This window comes from Aspergillus tanneri (assembly GCF_003426965.1).
Source record: "Aspergillus tanneri strain NIH1004 chromosome Unknown AapTan_1_pilon_pilon_pilon, whole genome shotgun sequence".
Lineage (NCBI taxonomy): Eukaryota > Fungi > Ascomycota > Eurotiomycetes > Eurotiales > Aspergillaceae > Aspergillus > Aspergillus tanneri.
Genome location: NW_022984628.1, coordinates 4,665,185 through 4,680,330, shown reverse-complemented (window position 1 = coordinate 4,680,330; position 15,146 = coordinate 4,665,185). Strand labels below are relative to the sequence as shown.

The following is a 15,146-nucleotide window of genomic DNA, read 5'->3' as shown; positions in this document are numbered from 1 at the left end:
CTGTCGGCACTGCCGTTGCGCCGCCCTTGTAGCTGGTTAGCGATATTGTGTGATCGGTACCATCTCTTCCGCTATAACTACCTTTACAGCGACAGCGACCCCTACTACCTCTACTACTAGCTCTGAGCCTATTACTGCGACTCTAACTACGACCCTGTAACAACAACGACTACAATATTATTGTTCCCCTTCCCTACCTAGCCGGGACTCGCTCCTAACTGTGATAATGTTATGATCATTAGCTCATGGTCGGGTGTGGTGGGCAAATAACAGTATACCAGCTATCCCAGTAGCCTACTTAGGATCTTTATCACAGTAGTAACAATAATCAACTAATTCAGCCATCGTAGCCAATGTGCTCTCTCTCACCAATGACTATCTAAAGGAATGGGAGCGATTCAGGGGGATGACGCTAAGTGCTCACCAAAGCGCTTGGGGTTATCGGATCCCGAACCCCGATAAGTCTCTACCAAAGAGGATCAAATTATTTCCAATCATCTGTCAATGAGCTCCTCTGATTTGAAGTCCAAAGCTCAGTACTGGACAGACTTAGTGGTGAATTTATATAGTAATCAACTATCCTTATTATTGTGAACATTGAATCTATTATGAGATTTTTGTAAGTAAAGGCAAGGTAGATTGGTTAAAAGTTCCTACTAGTTAGTACGTGCTCTCCTCATATAGTATAGGCCAGACTCGACCTAGTAATATTGGATGAAAGGTCTAGGACTCATTAAAAGACTATTGTGTTTGCATTGCCCAAGTTCCCCGCAGGGGATTATAAATATCTGCGTTGCTCTGCAGCTGATTCTTATAACATCTCTTTTTGGTCTATTGAAGTACCATCAAAACTTTTCGATTATATTCAAGCTAGACACCATCGGCATGTAAGAAAAAACACCATGTCTTTTCCCGAAGAACTCACCACCAAATACCCATCTCTACGCAAGTTCGCCAATGATGACTACGTGGATTTGCATGATGGGCGCGAAAGCGCCCTTCTGGCCCTACCGTCATTTCACCCGAAACGAGCTGCGAGGCTCTCCCTTGGCCATCCTCCGCGTGATGGACGAGTTCGCAGCACAGAACGACTTTCTCATCAACACCGATAGCAACAAAGCTGACAAAGTCCGCGAGATAATGGAAAAGGAGAAACCAAATGTTCTGGTCGAGCTAGGTGGATACGTCGGTGATTCTGCCATCTCCTTTGGTGAGGCTATGGCCATGCTGCTAGAGACAAGCAGCACCATCTTAGACTCTGGAGCTTGGAATTCAACCCGCTAATTGCATCGTTTGTCATGAACCTGACTGATGTGGCCAGCTTGAGTGATATTGTCAGGGTAGTGGTGGGGTCTGCGGCGGATTTTCTGAAGAGGCTCCATGCTGAAGGGAAGCTTACTACTATCGATTGCCTGTTCCTGGATCAAGACCTGTATATTCGCGCTTTGAAAATTTGCGACGAAGTGGGCCTCCTCAAGTCGGACAGCTTAATCGTGTCCGATAATGTGGTCAGCCTGGTGCTCCGCGGTATCGCAAGTACGTCCGCCAGAGTACTAGAATGGAGAGCTGGGGCGTCAAGGGGCTTATTATGCCTGGTGGATTTGAGATGAGCGCCCACAGCCCGGAGAATACTCTTAAAAGACTGATCAAGACCCTCAAAGGATGAACTCGACGAGACTCGAATTAAGTAGAATGCTCCCTTTTTCAATGACGAACGAAGCTTGTAGTATATTCTTACAATTAGATAGAACCCCAAGTTCCGATTTTGCAAAGTTGTATAAGAAACATCTCTTTTTTACGATCCACTGCCACACTATCACCTAGACATTATTTTACGTAAATAGTAAATTCAACAGAACTTATCTTACACCAGGAGCTTCTTTAACAATAAATATTACTACTTCTTATTTACTCAATAAAGAACATTAGTGTAAAGCTAACCATGCTTTATATGCCCCTTCCAGTATCGGTAGGTGGCTAATATAAAAGTATCATGGAAGTTGCCGATGGGTCAGCTCATATGCTCCTAAATCCTAATATTCTTGACCATTGGGTCATGGTAACAAGGCATAATATGCAATGTACATGTATTTTGCTAGTTATAGCCTTCTTCCCCGCTCATAGCTCATGCGCTATTTTCCAAGGACAATGACAATGCACCATGTGTTACATTCCAGCATCCAGAGGCAGGGATGTGGGCGCTCCCAGCGCATAGAAAATAATACTAAGCACTATCTAGGAGGCCTGTTTCTTCTGCTGCCTCTTATTGCTCTGTACTTTTGAGATTAAAACTCCAATCTTCCAGGCCTCCACATATTGCTTTCCTGAAGGATCTATTAAGCACTTTGTAAGATCCCTGGTGTCATTCAGAACTCTCCATTTTTCGGGTTAGATAAACAGTATGTGATGAATTTATAATAATAACCCTGTTGATATCGATGTTAGCATCACAAATCATGAACCCAGATTTCCTTGCTTATTACCATTCCTCCATGAGTTTCTTGGTCCAGATCTTTAAGAATGAAATAAAGCAAATTTAAAATAGCTTAGATCCGTCCAAGGCCTTGTCTAAAAGCTCTATAGGAGTACATATCTATCATCATCGCGCAAATAACCAAAAAATTTTGGCGCATGCGGCGAACAGACTCACTACAGCCACATGTAGCCCTGGACAAGCACGTCCTCCAGTGCCGAAGGCAAGATGAGACTTGGAGAGATTCAACGTTTACCGCCATTGAGGGGTACCAGAGGAGCAGCCAGGAAAAAATCGGTTATGGCCAGAGGGTGGTAGTCTGGATTGCTGGTCTATCCTAAAATCTGGTATGAAAGGAACCGAAAAAGCTAATAAAATCATCCTAATTAGAGTGATGAGAAAGGAGGCCTTAGCGGGGAAGATGAGTGTCCGACTTGAAGCATAATTGGTATACTAATATACCGGGGGTAATAGTGTTTTATTATTTAATGGCTTTGTCAATCTCTTTTCTATTACTCGCATCCACCAAGTCTTTTCAAGCAAAGGGTAGTCTCGAGCCATATTCTTACGCCCTATGGCTCACATTTCTTTAAATTCCGTAATCCAATGCGTAGAGGCAATTTCCAATATATATTATTAAGGACTGTAATTCATTGATTTTATGATTAAATAGCAAACTACTGTAGGAGCTGTATTAATTATATATGATATAGTAATTTAAATACAGCCTAATATCGACCGTTGCTCCCATCGTGTCCAATGCTTGCTCCACCTCTTTTTAGAAGTATAGGGCCTGCAGGCACCTTGACTATTGAGCTTGTGGTCTCCATAGCCTGCATGGCCATCGACTTCAAAATCGTTCACGATTTCACTTGTAGGGATTGTAGGATTTGTAAGGATCGTATTTAGGATAGCTACCCACTCCGGAGTCTGCTTCAGCCTCACCCTGTTCCACATCCCGTTTGTAGGGAGTGTAGGATTTGTAAGGGTTATATTTAGGATAGCTAGCTACCCCAGAGTCTTCTGCTCTCTTTTGGTCAACAGGAAGTGCGTTTGCGCCAAGGAGCAGAACAGCTAGCAGCGTGATATTTCCAAGAAAGCGCATGGTTGCAAATAAATTGCGGCCTATATAAAGGCGGTTCTAATAATCCGAAGAAGATATCGATGGTATAATAGATTTAGATTTCATCTGACTGCTGAAATGCAAACAGTATCAACGTATATGGCCCTATAAATAGCTATGGAGTAGATTGGAGAGGCCACGGGTGCGTCATGATGATCACTATATTCTATTCTAAATTTAAACTGCATTATCTCTTAACACAAGCCTATTGGGTTCTATTATTATCCATTTATTTTTAGTTTGGTACAGTAAATTCAATTGTGTCCTTGTATTACCTTTTGTGTCAGGAAATCGGGGTCTCTGTCAAAGTTGGAGTATGCGGAATAAGAATCCATGACGACAAGACTCAGGTCAGCCAACACACACGTCTTTATGAAGATGTTTTCAGCAGGCTTGATTTCGGAACCAGCCACAATATGCATTTTATTTGATCGAAATAAAAAGTTTATCTGGGTTCGGAAATAGCACTTACAAAAAACCCTGCTGTATGATGTAAGAGTGTGGATAAACTTTCCGACAATTCCTTCCTACATAGATGCCTATCACGTACTCGAGCTACAAATTTAATAAATTATTTATCTACCAGTGCATTGTTTGACTAAAGATAGCTCATGTGAAACCTGTTTACGTGCATATCAGACAAGGAGTTCGGAATTTCCCAAAATGATCTCATCGTCTCCAGATGTCGACCCTACTGAAGGGCTGCTTTCCGATGAAGAGTCGCGCCCACGGATGCCAAAAGAGAAAGGCAAGACAAGGAATGGCCCTCTATGGGTAACGGCCCTTCTGTACTTCGTAGCCATTTCCTTGATCTTTATATTCGGAAGTGTAGCTGGCTATCACTGGCAAAACCTGGATAGTCGTTGCACTCAGCACATTTCTCAGTACTGTGGGTTGTCCGATAATTCTTTCGCAACGTGATCACTGATGTCCAATCCCTTGTAGCCCCCTTGATGAAAGACCAAGATATTACCTACCATATTCAGCAATTCAACGGCTCATTTCTCAAAGAGAATATTTTTCGAGGCAATGCTAGTCCTGAGGTTGATGCAGCATGGGAATCTTTGGGAGTTGAATGTGAGTATATCTATAGACCAATGCATAAGACAGCAGATCCTAACAATGTACCAAGATCGCCCCTTGCGGGTTCCTCCAGAGGACGCAGAAAAGGCTGGAATCTCCCCAGATCAAGTTAAGATAAACGATCAATATGGGGGTGGGTATCCTGCAAACCTAGAAGGTTTACACCACCTACACTGTTTGGTAGGTCTATACACGATGTTAGTACGCACTTATGGAAGCTAATTTCTTAACAAGAACCTCCTTCGTAAATCACTCTATTACAATTACGAATACTATCATTCCCGGGGCGAAGGCGCTTTCTCGAACAATGACTACATTGTTCGTCGGCATGTCTGTGAGTGTCCTCCCCAGCATAAGTTAACTCTCACGGAGACTAACTAGCCCGACAGCGCATTGCTTAGACATTCTTCGCCAGCAGCTCATGTGCACGGTTGATGTTGGAGTCCTAGGTCAAGTTTGGGTTTGGCCTGAGGACCCACGACCTTTCGTTGACTTTAATACCCGCCATCGATGTAGGGATTTCGATCAGATTCGACAATGGGCTCAAGATCATCAGCTGCCTCAAATTCCTCCTCCGGATTTTTTGCAGGAGAAACCGGAGAGTGGGGATAGGGTCTATCCGGAGATTCCTTAATTAACCCAGGGCCTAGGAACGGTGTTGGTTTCGTTTCAAGAAGCGACCTACTTCCTGAAGAGTATAGTGGTAAGCGCTATTAATCAATTTATGCAAAATATTATTCTCACGCAAATATAATTATCGGATTATTAGTAATTAGTTTGGCTACCCAAGCCAACTCGCGGTTAAGAGTAAATACTAAATGTTTGGTATTACTCTACAGTAACATTAAATTTGCTCTTTTAGAATTAGCCTACAAATGATCTTGTTTACATTTATTATTCATTTCTAATCTATATGTAAAAAAAAGGGGTAAGGCAGGCCAACATTAGATATATTTTTAGACTATAGTATACAAATATAAGGACTACTAAACGCCCAATATATAAGACAGCCAAGCTACACTCGCAGCAGACCTCTGTATGATGAAGGTTAGCGCTAACAATAGCTATGTTACCTAACTGATCATTCCCTGTATTTCCTTTTGTAGTCACGTCCCCCAATCTGGTAACGCTCAGATCAGATATCATTGAAAGGGCGAAGGTTTTCAAGGGGATCAACCAAAAGGCATATACACACGGGATTGGAGTACACCTAGCATATTTCTAGGGCACAATAACTGACCTGACAGTCACTAGACGAGATGTCTATGACAAGACGTCTACCGATCAGAATTTTACTCTCCACCCCCAACCACCAGCAACACCTCTAGCAACTACAAACGCCACAGACGCGGCCAGATACAACATCCCCGCAAATATAATCAGTCCCCAATAATCCCCGCCATTAGACTCCTGGATTGCACCAGCCAGTGGAATCCCAATCAGAGTACCAATACTGACCAGTGTAAACGCCGTGCCGTTCCGCTTCCCAATATCCTCAGTCCGGCACACCTGCGAGATACAAACAGGAGTTAGACTGATAGCCGCACCGCTCCAAAACCCAAATAGCACCACATAAGCTATCATTGCTGCACTGCTACTGACAGCTTTATACCATAGCGCTAAGGTAAGGATCGCGCAAATTATAGCCGTCAAGGACATGACGTTGAATCTACCCATTCGATCGGCGAGAAGACCAGGGAACGCTCGGCCTGGTATAGCCCCCGCACTTAAGAACACTGTTAGTAGATAGGCTAGAGTCGGTTCCATTCCAACGTGGAGACCATAAGATACAATGTAGGCATATGGGACAAACACCGCGAACTCGACGAGCCAGACGGCAAGCGTCGTCAGGGCATATTTTGGATCCAAAAGGGCTTTCAGATCGATGGCCATGCCTCGTTTATGATCGGGTGGGAGACGGGTCTTGAGTAGTATGCAGGCGGAACCGCATAGGATGAAGCAGAGGATGCCGATGATTCGCATTGCCCATGGGAAACCGAGCTTGGGGCTCACATATATGATGATTAGCGGAAAGAGCATGCCGCCGAGGCCACCGGCTGTGCAGGCGATGCCGGTTGCGAGTCCACGGCGGAGGTTAAACCAGTGGCCGACGGCGGATACGGCAGGGGTGAAGAGGCAGCATGAGGAAATGCCACCAAGGACGCTGAAGGATAGAAATATCTGGTAGTATTCTGATCGAGTTAGCAAATGGACTAGGTCGGTGTTGAACGAAGGTGATGGCTACCTGTGCTTTCGCCGAAGAAAAACACGGCTAAGACCAAGCCAATGGATCCTGGCAGTACCACAGGCAGCACCCCACGGCTATCGAAGATAGGACCTGTAAAAAATTGATGGTTTAGATTTCAGAAAATCATTGAAAGATATTGTTGGCACATATTACGTACCAACCTGGGCGCCACCGAAATAAAGGAAAAAGCTGAAAGCGCCGAAGATCCATCCAAGCTTGGACGACGAGTAATCTGAGAGTTGATGACTTGCTGTCCAGGCATGCAGAACACCAATGGTATTCAAAAGCCCCATAGAAGGCATCATCGCACACCATGAGCCCAGAACAACAAGCCATGCTCGCTGGCCGCCCTCAGGGTATTTTCCTTCATGTTCACTTCGTTCCTCAGTTCTTACTCCGGAGACAGGTTCCTGAAGGAATGTGGAGGGTCTTCTCTCAACAGAATCATTTGTTGACTGCAGGTTATTCGAGACAGGCTGGGGTGCTTCTAAATCTATGTTCGCCATTAACCCGCCTTGGTCTAATAGCGAAGATGCTTGGGACAATACGATGGAAGTCTAAGAAATCGTGGATATCAATAAATGGGGGAAATATTATCAGTCAAAAGCACAAATGCAACGACAAAGCAATCATCAACACCAGTGACCCAAAATAGTACACTATTTACAACTAATATGAAACGGGCTGCCGTGGTGGAGGGGTTTTCACAGACACGTGATGGTGCTTCTGTGCGAGGATGGCCGATGGACGCTTGTCCATTGCCGGAACAAGATCCGAAAACTGCTCAAGCCCGAATTTGGGGTCGAAATTATTGTTGATACGGTGTATCTATTATATAACAGCAAACCCTGATTGTATACATATTAGTAATAGCACATATGGTAAGGTAAGCATAGGTATTAACTAGTAAATAGTAGATATAGAACGTAACCAGTAAGCGAGCGTCCGCTGCGTTCCATGTAGACGAGCGACGTCTCATATAAAAGTCTTTTTTATAACCTGAATATCTCAACAGCAATAGGGGTTTTATTGTTTAATTCTTTTATGGTCATAATATATACTCCTTTCTAAGGTATCATAAATGTAATAGATTTTTTACATAAGATTTAGGACCTTGTATCCTAGTAGTAATTAATAAAATACACAAAAATACGACGGTATTTGCTATATTAGAAGAATTATAGAAATTGAGAGGCCCAATACATAATATATTGATTTGTAATATAATATAATACTAATAACAAAACTACAGCTTTTCTAGGTTTGTCATTGCTGAGATATCTAAGGTTTAAAACTGGCCATTTTATATGGATGCAGAGCAGGAAGGCTATTATATGTGGGGTCGGTAACGAACTGAATGGTGCGCTATGGTGCGAAAGGGAGTAGCTATATGGGAGGGAAGACCACGTATATTGCAAAACTAATCGCTGGCCTTCAAGAGTTCAGGCCGGAGGATGCGAATATAAACACTTTGCACCCGACTAAACATCTTAGCTAAGGATTTGGCTATCGCGCTTCCGAGCGCTCCGAACAAAGGCTCGCCTATATAGAATGCTCGATTACCGGTTACGTTAGCAAGTGTACTATATGTTAGTAAGAAATATTTATGTTTAAATATTACTTTCGTAGAGTATGTATATAATTACTATAAAAATATCATATTCTATCTTGGAGGTATGTGTTCTCTTTCCTGAAAATGAAGAAATCCACGAAATGAAGAACTTAAGCTCAGGCTCTTTATCTTACCGGTATTTTCATACATACCTTGTATACTATGGAATTTAAAATCCCTGGTATTTCCACAGTGTATGAAATAGTTATACAAGATTTACCGTGATTTCAAACCCCTAATTCCGGTTAGAGTACGGTACTATAACGGTTTAGCGAGGGACGCAAAGTGACATGGTTTCTGGCCGGCTTCTAACATTCCGACGAGACAGGATACATTTGAAAGCATCAAAGTGGGGGACTAGAGATATCTATTGTCCATATGGAGTATTATATTGAGTGAGCTGTTCTATTTCAGAGGTAGAGTTAATTTTGTTTTTCTGCTCATCCGAAAGTTAAAGGTATATGCGGAATGATGAACGCAGGGTTAACTTTCAATTAAGCCGATTCCGATCGTGAGCCTCTCTTCTTCTATTTCACCGAGCCTCGATCAGTAGTGGCTGTATGATGCAATAATATCTGGGCTGATTACGGTCTGTACTGTATCTACCTTCTTGGCGTAGATAGTCCAGGAGCTTGAAAGGACCGAGGATAGAGTCGGCAAAAGGGATTAGTTACTAACACAAAAATGAGTAATTAAGATAAAAATACAAGCTTCGCTCGGCATAGCCCTGATGGGCAATGCTCTGTTGCAAGGCGGTAAATCTGTTTAGGCGCAGGCACGTGAGAGTGCAAGAACATCGGGTTATCCCTCTGCTCAGATTGCAGGTCGGATAGACATTCGGAATCGGCCGGGAGACCCATTGTAGTCACTGCTCCAGCTTTGGGTTACCGTGTACCCGGCTTATCGATAAAGATTCAGGACCCGAACATGACCGATTCCCAGCCTATCCTTGACAGCAGGACAGTAAACAGGATAAATAAAGGAATATATCCCTTCATTTTTATTACACATAAAACTAAAACCAGTATAAAATGTCTTTCCTGTTAAGAATATACCTATAATATTAAGAAGATGCATCCTAAAATGATTGGTTTTATATGTATAATCCATACAAAGAATGTATGGATTTGACTATAATCGTTCAAGGCAGACTTTGAAAAAGAGACCTAAGTCACATGACATTGAAACATGTGACTGAACGCCAACGAGAGTCGAGGCTTGGCGCGAGAAATCAAGGTGAGAACACGGCAGATTTTTGCGGCTAGGGCTCGTGGGCAGGACACAGGTGACCTGACTCCGGGCCGGAGCTCTGTTCATCTCTCACCTCGTTCGTTTCAGGGCAAAAAGGGTCGATCGGCATAGCCGCTAAACCGAATGAGCTTGTTGTAGCCTCCGTTTCCCGTTTTTGGTCCTTGAAGTGATTTAGCTTCGCCGAATCCCAAAAGGGAAATTGGTCTGTACCCCATACCCCGTATTCCACCCCCAGACGGCGGAGAAATTTTCCAACATTTAGTCAGACCATTCCATCTGTATGACTCGAGTGGTACTGCCCAGTGCACCCAGGACCACCATTGGTTCTGGACGATAGGTAGTCATAATGCTGGTGGTCAGCACCTTCTTTGTGGTTATGTAGCCTATGCCTCCCTAAACAGGCATAGAATGATACAGTCTCTACTCCTCTTAAGAAACGGCTCGGTAAATGTACGGTAGAACGCTTCAATTTACATTGAGAATCGGGATATATTTAGGAGTGCCTGATTCCCTTGTAAATTGTTTTTTTCCCCGATTATGAGGACAGAAAACCGACTCTAATCGTAGTACATATATTACTAAAATGAATGCTACTGTCCAGGCCGCGACTCGAGTCATCATTGACACGGATGTCGGTGAGTTCCCTAAGGTAATACGCTTGATTGTTCATAGCTCATATGCAAATAGGCGGAGATGACATGACAGCTATGCTACTAGCAATGGCTGCCCTGCCGGCAGTGATGGAGGTTGTGTTACTTACTGCAGTTTGGGGCAATGTAAATGTGGAAAAGGGATTGAAAAATATTATCTCAATGTTTCATATCCTGTCCCTGGAAATGGACTGGCGCAAGAAACAGGGTCTGCCTCTCGGCTTTGAAGCCTTTCGATCCTTCAAACCTCTTGTTAGTCTTGGCTCAGGACATGCTCTGGGAAAACCTGTGGTAATAGAAAAAGATGGATTCCGTGAGTTTAGCATCCCCAAATACCTTCTGTGCTGGAAGAAATCGAATCTGACTTACATGCTGCAAGATGGACCCGATGGGCTACAGAACTTCTACAAATTGGTATGATAGAGCTCATTTATGATTCCTTGGCCTTTCAATGGGACTTTTAAAACGGAGAGAGCCTAACACCAACGCAGCATCCTGATCTTGCACCAGACGACTCTTGGAAATCGCTTTTCGAAGATGACGTGCCCAGCCCGAAGGAGAGACCTGAATATTTCAACTATTTTAACGCCTCAAGACTTCCAGCTCACAAAGAGATAATACGTGTTCTGAAAGAAAACCCGCCGAACACGATCACGGTTTTTGCCCTTGGTCCCATGACGAACATTGCGCTGGCTGCAGCAGAAGACCCTGAAGCACTCCTTCGAATGAAAGAACTTCTTGTAATGGGCGGAGCCATTGACAGTCCCGGGAATATGTCTCCAGTGGCTGAATTCAACACATTTTACGACCCAGTTGCATGCGCAAGGTCATTTGCCCTATCATCTCGCGACCCAGCATCTACCATGCCTCCAGCGAACTATTGCAAGATCCCTCTTGGGCCGTATCCCGAGAAACTATCAAAACAACTCACCGTAAAGCTGTTCCCTTTGGATATCACGCTTACTAACTGTGTGGATTATGATCGCTTTTCCAAATCGATCAAGCCAAAGCTCGATGCTGGTAGTCCACTTGTGACTTTGGTTAATACGTATCTCACTGGGCTTTATAAGAAAAATACATCGGATCCTTGTGTTGTCCTACATGATCCGCTGCCTATGTGGTATGCGTTGACTGAGAATAACACGGCATGGAACTTAAGTAGTCCACGGGACATAAGAGTCGAAACGGAGGGGCAATGGACATACGGAATGGATGTGGTTGATAGACGTGGTGAGAAAAGGGCGAATGGTGTGAATGAAACAGAGGTTGATGATGATACTCTGGGATGGCTGAGTGCAGTTCGCGGGAACAGGATTATCCAAGCTATGGAGAGTCCTGGGGCAGATGCATTCTATGAGAGGGTTATGAAACTTTTGGGCCTTTGAGGCTAGCGGGACAAGTTCTAGGATATAGAGTCCAAGCAGGTTATATCCACGGTATAGATCTTGTAATCTAGCTCTATAGATAAATAGAAAATCTAATTTTGTTTTGGAGTATGGAAGGTGAATGACTTTATAAAAGATGCAGCGATTGAAGACAATGAGTACATAGGCCAACGAATGCCGAAAGGAATGGCGACTGTCCGAATCATTGGTTGCTCGAGTTCGACTCAGGTGTGATACGTAGGTAACTATTGGGAGTTTAACCTATATGGTGAATATACAACCCCGACTTGCCTTCCTGTGCATTTGCTTTGGTCAGGGCTTTAATCATTTCACATATATTCTAAGCATTCAATTTCCATTTCGGTGACAACAGATGGGAATGATCAACAACCCCCTTTTTACTCAGTACAGGGCATCAGTTCACGGCCAAAGCCCTTTCTGGCTCTCTTCTAACCTCACAGTGAAAGGCATCTCAGGATTATTGAAAGTAAATGGCAGAACTGCGAGGAGAAAGATACGATTAGTTAGATATAGTATTGATTCAAAAATTATCACTCAGCCACCTACAAACCCATAGTCTCTAGGAGAGGCATAAGAGTGGTATTTAAGGTATTTTCAATATTGACGAATAGTTTGCCACTACACAGGGTGACGAACAAATTGACAACTCAAAGTTATCTTCAGACATTGTGGCTTTCACTTGGACACCATTCGTTATATGGTTACAGTCCAGCTGTCAATTATCATGTAGCTATAGTTGACTATCTAGCAGCCTGACATCAGCAGTGACAGTGCCTAGATATACTAGATGGACTTTTGCTTGTTTGAGGTCCTCTTGAATCTCAGTGATCACCTGACTGGCCGTGTCGAGAGACTGATTGCGCATCTTTTGCCATGTTGATCGCCGATAAGTAAAAGGAATGCTTCACTTAATCTAAGGAAAATAATTGCGTGGCCGAGTATTTGGGCATTCAAGAATAAATCAAAATAGAGAATACATAACGCTGTGAAATGATGGAAGGACATAAAGGAGGGGGGGTGGCAGACGACCAAGAATTATGAATTCTCAGGAACAAAACAAGCCTAGTATCATGGATATCCCACGACGGAGACACTTAGGAACTAGTGTTTTCTAGGTCGGATATTCGCAGGAATCAAGAGTTCTCAGGTGGCAGACGATCCAGAATTATGGATTCCCAGGAACCACACAATCCTAGTTCCATGGGTATCCAACGACGGAGACACCCAGGAGCCAGTGTTTTCCAGGTCAGATATTCCCAGGAATAAGGGCATCCTAGTATCATGCTAATCCCGAATAAGAAAATCCCAGGATTTTGGGCATTCTGGGAGCCATTAAATAAATCCCAGTGGCCAAGACTCTATGGGTCGTCCACATAGCTAGAACCAAGACAGGACTCCTATCGACTGGGAGATGGGGATAAAAACAGTTGGTTAACCACTAAATACGGTACAAATATTTATTTTGTTACAGTTCTTCCAGTGGCCCTACGTTGTTAAACTACCTCACTGTAACTTATAACAAAACTAATACAGGCAAATAATTTCGTAGCATTTTCTTTTTTACGGCCTGTTCAGATACATTCAATGTGTCCCTTGGTGAGAAAATATCTCACACTAAGCTACTTCAGCCACTTTGGGAAGTTATATAACCTGTCCTTAATCCCATTAATTTCTCGTTCCTAGCCTTGTTTGGTCTTGTGTATTGTACCATACATGTAGCGAGCCCATAACGCTGGTATCTCTAGGTACACTGCATTTTGAGTCTCGAGCTTTCTCTAACCTTGTGCGTTTTAATGGCATCCGGCAGCACCCACCCTGCTCCGACGTGCAGATCAAGGATCCGCCATATTAGCCTCGCTTAATTGATATAACTCCCTCCCCAAATCCCCAGTAACGCGGTACCTATCACCCATGGTCCCCTCCTCCCACAAGTCCGGGGGTAGATTCAACTGATCCCAGTCCATAATAACGTCCGTGATAGTCTGCGCATCGGCCTCGACGCGGGTCTCCCGGATAACATTCTGCTTACCGTCCACATAAACCAGACGCAATTGGCCGCCGGTCTCGAAGGACTCCTGATCCGCAACGAGAATGTACGCTGCTGCCACTGTGCGGAGGAGGTCGGCCGCCTCGAGTTCGATAAAGCGATGCGGATCCTCCCTCCACCGATCGGGCTCATTCTGCTTTGTCTTGCTGAGGGAGGTCTTAAATTGTGTTCGTGACATCTCCACAATTTCTGGTGACAGGTATCGCTGATACCCGGCACCGCTCACCGGACCCGCAACCTCGGGCATGATGTCGTATACGCGCTGCCAGTCAGAGCCAAAGTTGAAGAGAGTTGCATCGTTCAGACACGCCCACCAGGCTTGGTTCTCAAATTCCTCCGATGCACCGACCCATTCCTCCATCTTCTCGTCGTCCTCCGGGTCATAGTGCGTCCGGAGAAAGATCGGTGCGGCGTTGCCTGATTCCAGTACTTGCCATGCTTTCTGGCGCAGTTCGTCCGACCGCCAGGGACGGAGGACCGTGTCGATCTCCTCCGCCGTGGGCATGCGTGGCGGTGGTGCGCCGTAATTGACGGGATCCCATTCGCGGGGTATCTCAGCCAGATCGATAAATTGCCGGATGAGCCGGAGGCGCTGTTGGTCGGGAGACTCTGTCGCTGCGAAGTCCCAGTATCTCTGCGGAACTTAGCGAACTTTCTGAGCAGTATAGCCTGTAAGGGAAACCTGCAATTAGGTATTGCTCGACAGGCAACTCGCCCCATTTTGGGATATATCCTCGGTCGTCGTTCGACATGGTGAGAAGAAGTGGTGTCTTGGAAGTGGGACTGTAAAAGTAGTAGGGGAAATTATTGTGGTATGTGATAATAGTGGTAGAGAATAGGGAGAAGTATTAATATAAACTAAACCTAATAGGACAAAGCAGCATGCCAGCATCCAGTAAGATTTAAGAGCGGACTCTGGAATGCTGCAGAATTTAATTATAATACTAGAAAAAAGAAATATTACACAGTGTTAAAAATACTAAAAAAGTTTAGGCTTTATCTATTTAGAGTGTATTTTACTTTAAAGGTAAATATAGCTATTTTTATTATATAGTTAAATCACACTGCCACAGACCTCCTAGGGTTTTTAGTAGCAAGATAGATTGCATGGATTTAAATATTTAATTTTTTAGCTATATATATGTAAAGGGCTAGAGCCCGTTTGACCTCTCGGGCCAATGTCCCTACTGTCCCCGTTGTCCCTATTGTCCCTATTGTCCCCGTTGTCCCTATTGTCCCTATTGTCCCTATTG

At 44.1% G+C, this 15,146-nt stretch overlaps 5 protein-coding genes across 5 annotated transcripts; 3 read left to right on the top strand and 2 right to left on the bottom strand.

Annotated features, from left to right (window-relative positions):
- Window positions 1-957: 957 nt before the first annotated feature.
- Window positions 958-1,284, top strand: ATNIH1004_003518 (uncharacterized protein; the record flags this gene model as incomplete). The annotated part of the gene is made up of 1 exon (XM_033568195.1): window positions 958-1,284. One exon carries the CDS (start codon window positions 958-960, stop codon window positions 1,282-1,284), a length of 327 nt encoding a protein of 108 aa, XP_033430190.1.
- A 2,975-nt stretch (window positions 1,285-4,259) lies between these two features.
- ATNIH1004_003517 (oxidase ustYa family protein) lies at window positions 4,260-5,313 on the top strand (the record flags this gene model as incomplete). The annotated part of the gene is made up of 5 exons (XM_033568194.1): window positions 4,260-4,485; window positions 4,542-4,673; window positions 4,729-4,859; window positions 4,914-5,013; window positions 5,069-5,313. The coding sequence occupies 5 exons, from the start codon at window positions 4,260-4,262 to the stop codon at window positions 5,311-5,313; spliced, it is 834 nt and encodes a 277-aa protein (XP_033430189.1).
- Window positions 5,314-5,963: 650 nt separating this feature from the next.
- On the bottom strand, window positions 5,964-7,232 carry ATNIH1004_003516 (putative oxalate/formate antiporter; the record flags this gene model as incomplete). Its single annotated transcript, XM_033568193.1, has 3 exons — window positions 5,964-6,871; window positions 6,925-7,017; window positions 7,085-7,232. The coding sequence occupies 3 exons, from the start codon at window positions 7,230-7,232 to the stop codon at window positions 5,964-5,966; spliced, it is 1,149 nt and encodes a 382-aa protein (XP_033430188.1).
- A 3,141-nt stretch (window positions 7,233-10,373) lies between these two features.
- Window positions 10,374-11,825, top strand: ATNIH1004_003515 (uncharacterized protein; the record flags this gene model as incomplete). Its single annotated transcript, XM_033568192.1, has 3 exons — window positions 10,374-10,425; window positions 10,478-10,854; window positions 10,932-11,825. The coding sequence occupies 3 exons, from the start codon at window positions 10,374-10,376 to the stop codon at window positions 11,823-11,825; spliced, it is 1,323 nt and encodes a 440-aa protein (XP_033430187.1).
- A 1,853-nt stretch (window positions 11,826-13,678) lies between these two features.
- On the bottom strand, window positions 13,679-14,645 carry ATNIH1004_003514 (uncharacterized protein; the record flags this gene model as incomplete). Its single annotated transcript, XM_033568191.1, has 2 exons — window positions 13,679-14,527; window positions 14,598-14,645. The coding sequence occupies 2 exons, from the start codon at window positions 14,643-14,645 to the stop codon at window positions 13,679-13,681; spliced, it is 897 nt and encodes a 298-aa protein (XP_033430186.1).
- Between the last annotated feature and the right edge of the window lie 501 nt (window positions 14,646-15,146).